The sequence below is a fragment of the Colobus angolensis genome, unplaced genomic scaffold (genome assembly GCF_000951035.1).
Source record: "Colobus angolensis palliatus isolate OR3802 unplaced genomic scaffold, Cang.pa_1.0 Scaffold199, whole genome shotgun sequence".
In the NCBI taxonomy this organism is placed as follows: Eukaryota; Metazoa; Chordata; class Mammalia; order Primates; family Cercopithecidae; genus Colobus; species Colobus angolensis.
The window spans coordinates 910,346-926,798 of record NW_012115143.1 but is presented as its reverse complement, the minus strand read 5'-3'; the positions used below and the strand labels follow the sequence as shown (position 1 = coordinate 926,798).

At 39.7% G+C, this 16,453-nt stretch overlaps 1 protein-coding gene across 2 annotated transcripts in view; it reads left to right on the top strand.

Moving 5' to 3' along the window:
• The window catches only part of TTBK2 (tau tubulin kinase 2), a 188,266-nt gene that overhangs the window by 30,686 nt on the left and 141,127 nt on the right, over nucleotides 1-16,453 (top strand). The window contains exons 2-3 of one of the 2 annotated variants that reach the window (XM_011941120.1): nucleotides 8,149-8,285; nucleotides 14,569-14,716. In XM_011941120.1, the coding sequence (XP_011796510.1) occupies nucleotides 8,217-8,285; nucleotides 14,569-14,716 (217 nt within the window). In that variant the 5' untranslated portion in view covers nucleotides 8,149-8,216. Of the gene's footprint in view, nucleotides 1-8,146; nucleotides 8,286-14,568; nucleotides 14,717-16,453 lie in introns of those variants that run through there. The other variant, XM_011941121.1, reaches the window with a different exon arrangement.

Sequence of the window (16,453 nt, the reverse complement as noted above, 5' to 3'; positions counted from 1 at the left end):
TTTTTTTTTTTTTAATTTAAAGAACTGCATCTTATTATATGCCGATTGCTATTGATAGTGGCACAAGCATGGAATTTTAGGGTTATATGCTTGGAGGCCCCTCTTTCTTCTGTCCTAGCTATTACTTTACTTGTGTCGCCTAGAAGAGGACCAGTCCTTAACTTTATTTTAAAAACTGTGATCATGGGAGGCTTAAAATGGGTCATAACACGCATCAGGTTGGTTATTTCCTGGGCTACATACCTTGGATAGAATAGCATTGTACAAACAAGTTTCTTTTAGAGTCCTGGTACACTTCTAATAACCGTAAAATAATAGGACCGTAGCAACCTTTTGTCCTACCTCAGTGACTTGATGTATACACTGGGAACAGCCCTCAGTCTGAGGAAGGTCAGTTGAAGTCTTTACTGTATAAGTTCAAATTTTAAGGAAAATGAGTCCCGCGATGAGTTTCCTCATGCCTCGGCCGTGCGTGGACCAGTCAGCTTCCAGGTGTGACTGGAGTAGGGCTTGTTGTCTTCTTCAGAGTCACTTTGCAGGGGTTGGCGAAGCTGCTGCCATCCACGTACAGCCCGCCAATCTACTGATGTTTAAAGATGATCTCAGAGGTTGGGCCCACTAGAATAAACTGAGTCCAATACTTTTACACAGTTATGTTTAACTGGGCTCTCTGATACCAGGAGCAAGGTGGCGGGGTTTAGGGTGTTGCAAACTTCAATGGTTATGTGGGGGTTTTCACAGAGCAAGCTTTGCTATCTAGTTAGTCTAGCATTCATTAGCTAGTGGTGTCCTTTGGTATTTATTAAAATTACCACAGCATGGGGGGACTTTATGCTTAGGTTTTGCGTAAGTGTTAGCTTATCTGCTTCTTGTGCTAACAGGGCTGTTGCTGCCAGGGCCTTTGGACATGGGGGTCAGTCTTTGGAAACCCCATCTAGTTGTTTTGAGAGATAGGCCACTGGCCTTGGCCAGGGCCCTACAGTCTGGGTTACAACTCCAACTGGTTTTTTTCTCTTTCTGACACATAGAGTATACAGAGTTTTGTCAGGTTAGGTAGCCTCAGGACTGGGGCCGACACGAGTGTTTCTTTTTAACTCATGAAAAGCTCGTTGCTATTGGTTGTAATAGATATAGTTTATCTAATCTACATTTTTATTGACTGTCATCTACCAAAATATTGACTTAAATCCTGTAACTATTTGCTTTCAAGCTTTAAATTGATCTGGTATTCCATCTGGGGCTCCAATTGCGTCTAAATAGATGTGAGAGTTGAAAGACCTGTAAGGGGCTTCTCTTGCTTTATGATGTCTTATTATTATTTTTCCTCTGGTTGATGAAATGCCAGGGTGAAAGGGATAGCCAAATGGACTAAAGCACAAGTGCCACTCTAGTTATTCGGCAGAGTGCCCAGTAAAGGTCCACCGCAATACCACCACACATCCGCTCGGGGATGAACAAGGGCGGACTGATTGATAAGTTCTTGAAAATTCTTAAGCTCACTGCATCCCTTCAGGTCTCCAAGGAATGCTGAGTCTCCTCCCTGCCATGAAAGACACGAAATGAACTTAGTGTTGGGAGACGGAAGCTGGATGGCCCTTGGGGGCTGACCTGCAGGGACTTTGGGATATAGCAGAGAGAGCTTGGCATGACTTATTACTCCAGGCTGTAGAATCCTGGAAAAGAGCTACCATGTAGCCCACGCCTGGTCGACTAGAGGACCACCTTAGTGGAAGGGGGACAATCAGGGCCTCTGGCCTGCCATTGCACAAGCATAACAGTTGCTTTTGTTTAACATGCAGATGGAATATTTGATCCATTTCAACCAGACATTTGCATCTTGGTATGCTGTCTTAGGTGCCAAAATTTGTTTTAAGTCTTTAACTTCTATGATCCTCTAGTAAAATGAGTGTTTCGTTTAGCACCTATCTTTATTAGTTTTTAGACCAAAGAAAGCTAAACACCATTTTATATTTAATAATGGTTCTTGTATGATTTTTATACCAGATAAGCTAAATTTTACCTTTATATTAGTGTGTTGTTAATGTTAAACTTAATTTTAATAAAACCTTGTAGACATATTTATCCAATTTTTCATGTTTGACCATAAGGTAAGATTTTATAGACTCTTTTTAACATTTTACAATTTTTGTTAAAGAGCAGGTTGATGCTTTAAGAAAAACCTGTTGCATTTTTATTTTAATGTCCAGTTAACAGAAAAACTGAATGATACCTTTTTAACTTTAGCTAATATGTTTACACACAGAATTTTTTTACAATTAACGTTTTAAAACTTGCTTAAACTTTCAAAACAATAATTTTTTTAACCTTTTAACGTAGGTAAAAATCCACATTCTTATGCCTCCTTATAATCTTTTTACCAAAGGTGTATTTTACTTTTTTTATACACCTTGCACATAAACTGATTCTTCAGTAGTACTCAGGAAGCCTTATTACTTTTAAATTATACAACAGTTTTTGCATAAAATTTTTTTTATAACCTTTTTTCTTTCATGACTTTCACAGACAATTTTTTGACATGTCTCAACTTTCTGACTTAGTACAAACATTTTTTTCTTTAACAACCAGTTAATTTATTTCAGGACAAGAATTTACCAAATAACATTATTTTTGTATAAATTCTGCCTCCCCACTTTTTTCCCTTTCTTGAAATTTTTTAACATAGTTCCTAGTGGGGTGGGCTTATTTGTGTTTGACCCATGCTTCTAGAGAAAACACCACACTTACACCACACGCACATCACAAAATAAACAGGTAAAAAGGGCACACACACACTTCTGCAGTTTACACCAAACCAAAATCAAAACCAAAATCAGAGTATCCAGAAATCCAAGCCAGGTCAAAACCAAAACCAAAGTATCAAGCAGTCCAAGTCAAGTGAAAAACAAAAACCAAAGTGCCAGTACAGGCACACCGTGAGTGATCAGGCCACGCTTCCACTCAAATGGAGTAGGCAAATTCCCAAGACCAGTCCTGTCAAGCAATTCAAACCAAGTCAAAACCAAAACCAACATCATAGTAGCAATAAAGGCACACCATGGGTGATCAGGCCACGCTTCCACTTAAATGGAGTGGGCAAGTTCCAAAGACTAGTCTTACCAAGTTTCGGAAGTCCAGACTCCAAGTGCGAGTTCCTTCCCGGTGTTCAGCCACTGTGTTAATCCTCTGCAGGGGCCTGCTACGTGCTGCTCTGGGGCGAGGCGTTCCACCTGGGCAATTGCCTACCCGGGAGCACTCTTTGGATCTCCTCACTCAGGCTGGCCGGGGTCCCCCGCAGGTATGCTCCACAGGGTAGGCCTAAGCTGCCTACGGGGCTGCCTCGGCTGTCCCTCAGTCATCTCACTTCCTGTTAGGGAACCAAGAAATGTAGCAGGAGGAGCCGCAGACAAAACCTCTCAGACACCGAGTCGTAGAAGGAAAGGCTTTATTCAGCTGGGAGCATCGGCAAGCTACTGCCTTAAAATCCGAGCTCCCCAAGTGCACAATTTCTGTCCCTTTTAAGGGCTCACAACACTAAAGATTTCACATGAAAGGGTTGTGATTGATTTGAGCAAGCAGAGGGTACGTGATAGGGGCTGCATGCACCGGTGGTCAGAATGAAACAGAACAGAGCAGGGAGTTTCAAAATGTTCTTATACGTTGCAGGGAATCTATGGATAACATCGGTTTCTAAGTCATGAGTTGATTTTTAACTACTAGATTTAGGCCAGGCAGGCCCAGGCCTGGTTTTGGGCCTGGCGCCGGGCTGCCTGTCTTTGGTTTCAATTCCTTGTTTTTTTCTTAAAATAGGTACTGAGTGTAAAACAATATAAAACAATATGAGAGGGTCTCTGTCTTTCCTCACAGGGTCTTGCCATGTTGCTTAGGTTGGTCTTGAACTCCTGAGCTCAAGCAATCCACCTGCCTCGGCCTCCCAAAATGCTGGAATTACAGGTGTGAGCCCCTGTGCCCAGCCAAACATTTTATTAAGAAATACATTTTTTTATTTTATTAAGAAAATAAATATGTTAGGCCTAAGTGTAATACCGTCTGTGTTGCAGTTATTTAACTCTGCCGTAGTAGTATGAAATCAGCCATACACAACATATAATTGAATGAGCATGGCTTAGTTCCAATAAAGTGTTATTTATATAAAATCAGGCACCTTGCCCTGTTGTTATTAATTTTCAAGTGTATGTAGAGTTTCTTGTTATCTTGCTGTTACTGATTTCTAGCTTAATACCATTAAGCTAGAATATACTAGCTTGTTATCAGAGAATATAGTATGTATGATTTCAGTTCTTTTAAATTTGCTAAAATTTGTTTCGTGACCTGGGATATTATATAGTCTCTTGGTGTATGTTCCTTGTGAGTTTGAATGTGTATTCCGCTTTTGTTGGGTGGAGTGTTCTATAAATGTCAGTTCCAGTTGTTTGATAGTTGTGTTTAAGTTCACTGACATCATCTGGGTGTCCTATAATTCACTTTAATTCTATCACTAATTGCTTCAAGTTAATGCAGACCCCACAGGTTACAGGGCTCAGTCCCACAAAGCCGCCTTCACTTCAGACTGTAGCACAAGCCACTCAAATTTTCCCTGGTTGAGTGTAAGTTTGGGCCTTCCCACAATCCCCTTGGGTTTAATAATTTGCTCAGAATGACTCACAGAGCTCATGAAAGTGCTATACTTAAAATTGCCTTTTTTATTATAAAGGATATGAATGAACAATCAGATGAAGAGGACTATATGATAAGTTTGTAAGGCTCCCAAGCACGGGAGCGTCTATCCTCGTGGAGCCAGAGTGCACCACCCTCTTGGTACATCAGTATGTTCACCAACCAGCAAGCTCCCTGAGCCTTGTTGTTCAGAGTGTTCCCCCCCCCCAATTTCTTTTTTATCTAGCTGAATTTAAGATTTACAGAGTTTTTAATATCCAGAGTTCAGGGCTGGGCACAGTGGCTTATGCCTGTAATCCCAGCGCTTTAGGAGACTGAGGTGGGAGGATCGTTTGAGTCTAGGAGTTCAAGACCAGCTTGGGCAACATACCCAGACCCTGTCTCTACAAAAAGTGAAATGAGCTGGGTGTGGTGGCACATGCATGTAGTCTAGCTACTTGGGAAGCTGAGACGGGAGGACTGCTTGAGCCCAGGAGTTCAAGGCTGCAATGAGCTATGACTGCACCACTGCACTCCAGCCTGGGCGACAGTGAGACCCCAAAGTGCTAGGATTACAGGCGTGAGCCACCATGCCTGGCCTAAATTTTTAATTTCTTTCTTTATGTCTTTTATTTCTTTACTGAGACTTTATATCTTTTTATTCATTTCTAGGGTGTTCACCTTTATTTCTTGGAGCATTTTTGCCTGATAAATCCTGAATCTGTGTCATCTTGACATTTGTATCTATTGATTGCACTTTCATATATAAATTGAGATATTCTTGGTTCTTTGTGTGCTTGGTAATTTTGGATTGTGTGCCCAACATTAAAAGTGTTTTTTTTTTTTTTTTTGAAATTTGAGTCTTATTTAAATTCTGTGGAGAATGTTGATTTTTTTTTTTTTGAGACGGAGTCTCGTTCTGTCACCCAGACTGGAATGTAGTGGCACAATCTCGGCTCACTGCAACCTTTGCCTCCCGGATTCAAGCCATTCTCCTGCCTCAGCCTCCTGAGTAGCTGGGGCTACAGGCGTCCGCCACCACGCCTGGCCTAATTTTTGCATTTTTAGTAGAGACAGGGTCTTGCCATGTTGCCCAGGCTGGTCTCGAACTCCTGACCTCAAGAGATCCACCTGTCTCAGCCTCCCAAAGTGTTGGGATTACAGTTGTGAGCCACCATGCCCAGCTGAAGTAATTATTTTCTGTGTGACTATGGCACAAACTCAGTATGCAATGGATGCAATGGGTTATTTTTTAAAAATTCTTTTAGTTCCATAGGTTTTTGGGGAACAGATTGCAGTAGATTATTGGTTTCAGTTTGTTTTGAATTGTCTTTTATTTTTAGTGTGTTTTAAAATTTTTGTCTCTTGAACATGCCATCATTCGTTTTCTGAACAAAATGCTAAATTTATTGTGTGATATACAAGGGAGAGCCATAATTGTAGGACGTAATTTCTCTGAATGAAACAAACTGCCCAACCAGGTGCAGTGGTTCATGCTTATGATCCCACCATTTTAGGAGGCTGAGGTGGGAGGATCACTGGAGGCCATGAGTCTGAGACCAGCCTGGACAACATAGTGAGACCCTGTCTATTAAAAATAAACAAAGAAACAATGTTATCCAGGTATGGTAGTATGCTCCTGTAGTCCCAGCTCCTTGGGAGGCTGAGATGGGAAGATTGCTTGAGCCCAGGAGTTCAAGGATATAATGAGCTGTGATTGCACCACTGCACTCCAACCTGGGTGACAGAGCAATACTTGGTTTTAAAAGAAAAAAGAAAAGAAACTGCTAGTCTTAAATAGGATTTGAGGAATTATGGAGTTCAGGGATTGGTGAAGTAGGAGTATTTAGGAATTGATTGACCTTTTATTATGTAAATGTGGTTATGAATTGTGGTGTTGCTGACTGGTGACTTGCTGAAGTGATATCACTCATTCAGAGCTTCCTTTGATGGGCGTAGGATGGGTTTAACACCAGTTCTGGTGATTACTTGTTGTTATGGTCCTTTCTGGAATTTGGAGTTTAGAACTTTTTTTTTTTATCATACGTAAAACATTTACATGGTTCCAGAATCAAAACTATATCACAAGATGCATTCACAGAAGTCTGGCTTTCTTCCTTATCCATTCCATCGTTTTTTTTTTTTTTTTTTTTTTTTTTTGAGACAGGATCTTATTCTGTCACCCAGGCTGGAGGGCAGTGGCACCTTCACGGCTCACTGCAACCTCAACCTTCCAAGCTCAAGTGATCCTCCCTGCTCAGACTCCTGAGTAGCTGGGACTACAAGTACGTGCAAGCACATCTGGCTAATTTTTAAATTTGTTGTAGAGATGGGATCTCCCTGTGTTGCCCAGGCTGGTCTCAAACTCCAAGGCTCAAGCATCCCTCTTGCCTCAGCCTCCCAAGATGCTGAAATTACAGGTGTGAGCTACCACGCCTGGCCTTTTTTTTTGCTTTCTATTGAGTAAAGGTTGAAACAGTCTGCAGGCCAAATTTGGCCCACATTTATTTTTTTTTTTTTGTAAATAAGATTTTGTTGGAGCAGGGCCATACTCATTCATTTACATAATTGTGTATGGCTTTTGTGCTACAGTGGCAGAATCGAGTAACTATAACAGAGAATACAGTATGTAGCCTAGAGACTAAAATATTTACTCTCCAGACCTGTATTGAAAAAATTTGCTGACTCCTGCTACAAAGAATCATTTTCATTAAGTTTTAGCTTATCTATCCTTCTTTTCCTTTCTTTTTAAAAAACCAAAGCAGATACTTAAATATACTCAACATTTATCTCCTTTTTCTGCAAAGTATAGCATACTATAAACCCTTTACTGTCTTGCCTTTTTTCACTAAACAATGTATCTTGAAAGTCACTCTGTATCAATATCTTTTTCATTCCTGGACTAGGTTCCAGTTTTCATCTCCTTTAGGCTGTATTTTTGTGCTATATCTTCATTTTCTACAGGTATGCTGTTCATCTTACTAATATCCTCTTTTTCTTAGAACGTCGTTATATCAGGTTTGGTCAACAACCATTTTCTTTGTTAGTATTTATTTCCTATGCATTTTAAGTGCATTTTGTAACATTAAAATATTATTAGCTGTAATGATATTAAGCTCTAAGTTACAAACTGTAAGCAGTTGTAAATTAGATACTGTGTCTTTTCAGCAGTATATTGTACTCAGGATAGTCATCTACCTAGTTCAAGTGCCATGACATCATGCTTGCCCTATAATCTAACAATCTCAGTTATTATAAATAATACCTGCGTTTTAACAGTATCTTTGTAACGCCTAGCTATTTCACTGGGCATCTGTAATGGAAAGATATGTGGTTTTAAAAAAAATGCATTAAACATTTCTGGGTCTTTTTCCCCTTCTTCCCAACAAAGTAGCCAAACTAATGTATAGTATTAGTAGTGCTTCCTGATGTTGGAATGTTATTTGTGTTGATTAGTTAACCCTAATATCCTGCTACTATTTTTTGTTGTTTTAGGTTAAATGGAAACCACCCTTGGGAACTGGATGCCTGTGTAACTGTTCTACCATAATCAGTGTATTGCAATGAGTGGGGGAGGAGAGCAGCCGGATATCCTGAGTGTTGGAATCCTAGTGAAAGAAAGATGGAAAGTGGTGAGTGTACATCTCAGAATGTGTATATGTGTGTGTGTGTGTGTGTGTGTGTATACATATCGGGGTAATTTTTGGTATCCTGATAAAAATAGCATTTCATTAGGAAATATTATATACATTACTTATATGCCTAAAGCAGTTATTTACAGTTATTTTTCTATGATTAAGCTCTGTTTATACCCTAATTCTTACTCTTCATATAGTACTAAAGTTTTGAACAAATGAAAAAAATACAGTGTTTGAAATTACAATGAGCTGGCCGGGCACGGTGGCTCACGCCTGTAATCCCAGCACTTAGGGAGGTGGAGACGGGCCGATCATGAGGTCAGGAGATCGAGGCCATCCTGGCTAACACGGTGAAACCCCATCTCTACTGAAAAAAAATACAAACAATTAGCCGGGCGTGGTGCCGGTGCCTCTAGTCCCAGCTACTAGGGAGGCTGAGGCAGGAGAATGGTGTGAACCCGGGAGGCGGAGCTTGCAGTGAGCTGAGATCACGCCACTGCACTCCAGCCTGGGCGACAGAGCAAGACTCCATCTTAAAAAAAAAAAAAAAAAAAAAAAAAAAAAAAAAAACCCAAAAGGCCCTCCTTTTTTTTTTTTTTAAAAAAAAATACAAAAAAAAAAAAAAAAAAAAAAAAAAAAAAGCAAGTCCAATGAGCTGCTCTTTTTTTTTTTATTAAGGAAAATTATAAGTATACATAGAAAATAGAGACTTATATAATGAACCTCCATGTACTCATGACCCAAGGTAAACAGTCATCAATGTTGATTAATCTTGTTTCATCTCTCTCCCAGAATATTTTGAAGTGATGTTTAACCTTAGCATTTCTTCTGTGTATGCTTCAGTATGTATCTCTAACAAATAAGGACTTACTTTTAAAAACATAATCGTAATACCATTATCATACCTTAAAAATAATCATTTCTTTCCTGCTGACTCCTCCCCCAAGGTTGTGTATCATTTTGTCTGTTAGCCTGTGGTATTTTCAGCTACTTTCTACTGTTATAAAATACTGTAGTAGTACTAAAAACAGGTAATCATTTCTTAATATCACCAAATATAGTTTTAGTTTTCACATTCTCCTGATTGTAAAGTATTTTGAACAGTCTGAATCAAGATCCAAATAAAATCTGGATATTGTAATTAGTTGCCATCACTTAAGTTTCTTTTCATTTCTAGATTCCTTCCTCTTTATTGTTCTTTTTTTCCCCTTACGATTTATTTACTGAAGAAATTAGGTGATTTGTCTGTAGAATTTCCCATGGTTTGGATTTTGCTGTCTGCTTCCATTTGATGTTAACACGTTTCTCTGTCTTGTGTATTTCCTGTAAATTGGTAGTTGTATCTACAGGCTGGATTAGATCTGACTTTAGGTTTGTTTTGAGATGGGGACATCTTTTTTTCATAAATGTTATTGTGAGCCTTCACTAGGAGGCATATAATATCTTATCGTCCATCTGTCTATCTTTTTTGTGGTGGTAACACTGTTTATGATCATTGCCTAGGTCTATTATTTAGGGATTGCAAATTGGTGATATTCCATAATTCATTTATTAGCTGAAATGTATCTGTAAGGACAAGTTTTTTATCATCAATTATTTGATTATCTTGAGGTACAATTTGATTAGGAAAACAAGATAAATACTTGTTTCTCTTTTTTAATTTACCAGTTTTCAAAACAGTGAATTGATTTTTTGCCATTCTCCAAAAGTGATCAATTAGATTTGTTTTTTAGTATAATTAAGAAGGATTTAAACAAATTTGATGTGTTTCAGTCCATGGTAGTTATCCTTATAAATGTTTAAATTGTCTTATTTGACTAAGGGGACACACTTCACATTGTCTTCTGAGTTCTTTTGACAAGATCCTAACAGTCTTTCGATGACTTTCTCTCCCTAGACCTAGAATCTGCCATCTCTCTAATACTACTCATTTCTTTAAGGAACTATTTTTGTTTTGGATATATTTAAATATTTTTTTATTGCTACACAGTCCACCAAAGTTTTTTTCCATTAGTAGGTTTTACAAAGCTATTTTAATGGTTCCCTTAATTTATGAACAGATTGGAAAAAGAAGACCCTTTAGAAATAGAATTTTTATTTTTTATTTGTATGGTACAGTGTGTTTTACTGATTAGGTAAGTCAGTAGACTTTGAAAATTTACTTGACCAAATATAAGAAAACTATGTCATCATCATGGACTGGTGCAGGGAGATTCAGCAGTTGCTAATCTTTTATGTAGACCAGACGTGAGTGTTGCTTTGGTGAGAGGATTACACTAAGCACTGTGTTAAGGCTGGTTTGTTCTCCAGTGGACATATCAAAAGGTGACAAGTGGAAACTCTTAATTGGCATGGTTCCCTTGTCCTGGTAATTAGAACTAATATATCTGAGGAACTTATCTCCAGCATTTGGGAGGGCATAGGGGCATTTTTAGTTAAAAAAAAAATGACAAGCTCATTGTTACAGATGATGTTGTAGTTATTTATTGTTATGTAACAAACTACATCAAAATTTAGAAACTTAAAACAATCATTTTATTTTGCTTGCAGTTTTGTGCCTTAGGAATTTGGGAAGAGTTTGCCTGGGTGATTTGTCTCTTAGCCATGTGGCACTAGCAGGATTGTTTCAGTTAGAGGATCCATTTAGAAATGGTTTCTTTTTTTTTTTTTGAGACGGAGTCTCGCTCTGTCGCCCGGGCTGGAGTGCAGTGGCGGGATCTCAGCTCACTGCAAGCTCCGCCTCCCGGGTTTACGCCATTCTCCTGCCTCAGCCTCCCAGGTAGCTGGGACTACAGGCGCCCGCCACCTCGCCCGGCTAGTTTTTTGTATTTTTAGTAGAGACGGGGTTTCACCGTGTTAGCCAGGATGGTCTCGATCTCCTGACCTCGTGATCCGCCCGTCTCGGCCTCCCAAAGTGCTGGGATTACAGTAGAAATGGTTTCTTCACTCACTTGTCTGGTATCATGGGGTTCCTTAGCTCTTCACCCCCGACTCCCAACCCCCAACCTGGTGGCTTGTTTTCTAGGGCATAACCACATGGCTGTGGCTTCTCAGGATGGTCCCATTTCTTTCTTTCTTTTTTTTTTGAGACGACGTCTTACTCTGTTGCCCAGGCTGGAGTGCAGTGGCGCGATCTCCACTCACCACAGCCTCGCCTCCCGGGTTCAAGTGACTCTCCTGCCTCAACCTTCTGAGTAGCTGAGATTACAAGTGTGCACCATCACACCGGCTAATTTTTGTATTTTTAGTAGAGACAGGGTTTCACCATGTTGGCAAGGCTGGTCTTAAACTCCCAACCTCAGGTGATCCACCCGCCTCGACCTCCCAAAGTGCTGGGATTACAGATGTGAGCCATTGCGCCCGGCCAGATGGTCCCATTTCTTACATGGTGGCTAGCTTTCAAGAGACAGGAAATGGAAGCTACCAGGCTGGTTAAGGGCTGTCCTCAGAGCTGGCACAGTGTCACTTTGCCCTATTCTGTTGATGAAAGCAGTTAAGGGGAAAATGGACTCTACGCCTTGATGGGGGAATAGCAAGGTCACATTGCCTTCATCAGTGTGAAAGGTTTTCTTCACATTGAAGAAGAGCAGGGATGGATGATATTATTGTGCCTATTGTTGGAAAATACGATCTCCCACGGACCTTACCTCTATTCTTCCTGTAATCTGTGTACCCCAATCATACTAAACTGCCTCTCTCTTTGCCTCATAAACCTTGATAATTTCTTAGGGCTTTGTCAGGCCAATTAAAAAAATGCTCTATTAATGTTTAAATGGCATTATAGGGATAGAAATAGACAAAGAAGCAAGAACATTTACTTCAGCCTAGATGTTTTATTCTGTCATTTAATAAGGTTTTTTTGTGAGGTAAAACATGAAGCTGCCTCTACCAGTCCTTAGTTAGAAAGGAATCTGTTTGGTACTGTGTATGAGTTTTTAAAGCTACACTAGGTTTTATTTAATGGGCAAAATATAAAGAATCATAAGTATATCAATCAAGGCCCATGAAGGAACAATTTATTTAACTGAATGCCTCTGGGACTTTTTTTTTTTGAGACAGAGTCTCGCTCTGTCGCTCAGGCTGGAGTGCAGTGGCGTGATCTCTGCTCACTGCAACCTCCGCCTCCCAGGTTCAAGCGATTCTCCTGCCTCAGCCTCCTGAGTAGCTGGGATTACAGGCATGTGCTACCAAGCCTGGCAAATTTTGTGTTTTTAGTAGAGGTGGGGTCTCTCCATGTTGGTCAGGCTGGTCTCAAACTCCTGACCTCGTGATCCACCCGCCTCGGCCTCCCAGAGTGCTGGGGTTATAGGTGCGAGCCACCACACCTGGCCACTTCTGGAACTTTGTAAAAATCTTGAACTTATCCTGTAGTTTCATGTAGTATTCCTTTCCCATCACCAAATGACAATAAAGCAGGATCAGCCGAGTGTGGTGGCTCACGCCTGGAATCCCAGCACTTTGGGAGGCAGAGGTGGGCAGATCACTTGAGATCAGGAGTTTGAGACCAGCCTGGCCAACATGGTGAGACCCCATCTCTACTAAAAATACGTAAATTAGCCAGGCGTGGTGGCGCACACCTGTAATCCCAGCTACTGGGGAGGCTGAGGCAGGAGAATTGCTTGAGCCCGGGAGGCCGAGGTTGCAGTGAGCCAAGATCATGTTACTGCACTCCAGCCCTGGCGACAGTATGAGACTACCAACTGAAAAAATTAAAAAAAAAAAAAAGAAAAAAGAAAAAAAAATAAAGACGGGATTATGGCTCACATGTGCAAACTAATAAGTATAGGATTATATTTGTAAGTTAGCACTTTGCCAAATGCTCTGGGGAACACTAGGAAATAGAATAGAACAAATGGCCATCTCTTCGAAGAAGCTTAGTTTCTCTGTAGCAGGATAGGATATTGACAATAGAAAGTTAATCAACGTGACAGTTTAAAAACAAGGTATTTCATGGACATAATTTGAAAAATACAAGGTAATAATACAAGTGATATCTGAGCCCTGGCCCGGTACCTGAGGTATGGCCTGGTAAAGTGATTAATTGAATGATTACACAAATAATTACCGTAGAAATTCAGAAGATAAATTAACCTAGATGTAGTAATCAGTGATGATCAAGTGGAGAAAGAGGTCGAACATGGAACTGGGGCGTCTTGAGCTGGTTAGGATTTAGGACTCTGTGCCTATGATGACTTCCTACATTATATCACATCCTGGATGTTGGATAATGTGATAAGAAGACAACCTAGTTTCAGGAAATGGAAAATAATTGCTGTATCTAGCTTGAAGTATCTACCCCCACAACCCAGCTTTCAGAGCCTACAGGTGCAGTTGCCGCTGACTCTTCAGAACTTACTTATGATACTCAGACCAGCATTCTCATATTCCCCAGTTAAGCTAACATATTTTATCAGAGAGAATGGTGTTTGTTGAACTTGCTTAAATTGATTAGTTTTTACTCTTATATAAATAAATAGATGTATAGTGAATTCTGGGGATAGTTTGGTACTGGAGTTCTCTGCCTGCTCTGTGAACCCTGTTAGGTACACCCGAGAGAAGGGTAAGTGGTGGTGAGAGGGCTAGGTGATTTTGTAGTGTTTTTTGTTTTTTTCGTTTTTGAGATGGAGTCTCTCCCTGTCACCCAGGTTGGAATGCAGTGGCAGGATCTTGGCCTACTACTGCCTCTGCCTCCTGGGTTCAAGCAATTCTCCTGCCTCAACCTCCTGAGTAGCTGGGATTACAGGCATGTGCCACCGTGCCTGGCTAATTTTTGTATTGTTTAGTAGAGATGGGATTTCGCCATGTTGGCCAGGCTGGTCTCGAACTCCTGACCTCAAGTGAGCCTCCCGCCTCAGCCTCCCAAAGTGCTAGGATTACAGGAGTGAGCCACTGCACTCAGCCAGGATTTCATAGTTTAAAAAGTCTTCCTTAAAATTAAAACAACAAATCTGGTTGTTGAGTGGCATTTGTAGGAAGAGATTCTTTCAAATACTGTATTGTTGGTGACATTTCTGATGCTGGCTGTCAACCAAATTTTAAAATTGTTTGTGGGTGAAATAATTTCGTTACTTTTTTGTGGATAAACCTGTGGGGAAAGGTTTTGATGTTATTTTCAGGCATATGTTTTCTTGGCATATACATAGTTAATTTAACAATATTGAAATATTTTATAAAACAGATTGTAAAATTATAGATTTTCTAAATATAAGAGATCAGTTGTTTTCAAGTTAGAATCTTCTAGTAATTTTGAGTGTGTGTGTTCTTATTTTCTGTGCAGTTGAGAAAGATTGGGGGTGGGGGCTTTGGAGAAATTTACGATGCCTTGGACATGCTCACCAGGGAGAATGTTGCACTGAAGGTGGAATCAGCTCAACAACCAAAACAAGTTCTGAAAATGGAAGTTGCTGTTTTGAAAAAGCTGCAAGGTAAGCCCTTTGTAGAATATACAATTTATGATTTGTATGATAATTTATAATTTATTTGTATCTTCCTGAACCTTAATTACATTCTTTAAGTACTAATTGAATGTACTGGTGTCAGCCGGGTATAAATACGCTGAGCATTTTTCTCTTGGAAATTTTATAACTAGTTAGTAGTAGTAGAAATATGTAATTACTTAGAATAATTGGGCTTTGGGAGTTCCTTTCACGGAGTAAGGATGAGAGAGTGTGAATTAGCAGAATTTTTACTGCTGTGGAAAGTATTGTCGTAAGTCTGCTATTTGCCTTTCTTTTTTAAACTACCAATAGCAAATACCTCTGAGTTGTCTCTACTCATGTCTTTGGATGTTAAATGTGTTTTAATCACAGTAAGGAAGCTGCCTTCAAATCACACTGCGGGATGGATTAAAAATAATACTGTTGATTACGTGTTGATTACGTGTTGATTCATATTAACTTCAGTTTCAGAGAGTAACTGTTTCTGGCCCTGTTGTCATTTTTGAAGTCCATTTTACTACTTGGGCCCCATTTGTTTTTATGATAAAAATGAATAATTTTTTTTCTGACATGAATCCAGTGGTATAAAACCCTGAATACGTTGCTAGTTTGTGTTCACCTTTGTATTCTCAGCTTAATGACATACTGTCTGGTATTACTTATATTTAAATGTTTGATCTGAAACAAAATTAAATAGGGATGATCATTTTCCTTTGCCCCAGGCATATCCAAGTTTCTCTACCAGTTGACTCATTTGATTAGAGAATGATGCTAGTAAAATTATAGATCTGTTTTTATAGTCATTTTTAGCTCAAACTTAGCTTCTCCACAACATGGTAAATCAGGAAAACAGTGGATAGATTAGCACCCATTGTCAATACTAGAAAAATAAATAATTGGAGAAGAAAGAATAGGTAAAAGGATGGCTCTCTCTTTTTCTGACCTTTTCTGTTTTCTCCCCATTTCTCTTGAGTTGTTGTTCTCAACTCAGTGGTGTAGAGGCTACACACAGGTACAGCCAGACCTACATCTTCCTGGGTTGCACAGATCCCAGGATACCTGTGTTACTCTCAGCCAAGCCCATGAAGGTATGTCAGCATCAGCTTAGTGTGGATAGTGCCACTGCACCTTTCTCCTACTTGGCCCCAAGGAGATGCTTCCAGGTGAGGCAGGATACTGCTTTGCTGCCCCTTCAGGAGGTTCTTCTGCTTAATTTGACTATGGTTTACTCAGGATTCTATTTGATAAAGCTTGAAGATCAGTTTAGTACCTTTTATGAATGAGTTAGAGACCCTTGGATGCTAGCTCTCTCCTTTTCTTGTATTTTATTTTTCACGTTATTAACTAAAATATTTTTCCTATCTGCTTATAAACACATGACATCCCATTCTTAAGAACCCTTCACTTTCCAAAAATAAATTGATTTTCAATCTTTTGATCCCTATTTCAGTGAGGCAGTCCTTGACACTCTTCTCTTGGCTTCCTAACTTATGCCTCCTGCATACTTATTCCTCACAACTTCATTTTGTTGAGGGTGCTTTGTAATCTGGACCATTCTGATAACATTTTTATGGGGCTGATGAGCTGCTCTTGCTGTCATGTTGGCATAATGACTTCTTACTGAATGATCCCAATGAAAAGGCTGAGTGTAAGGAAAAGGTATTTAACCAGTGGATAACACTTCATAGGATTAGTTAATTTTTAAATTGATGTTCAATTTTTGAT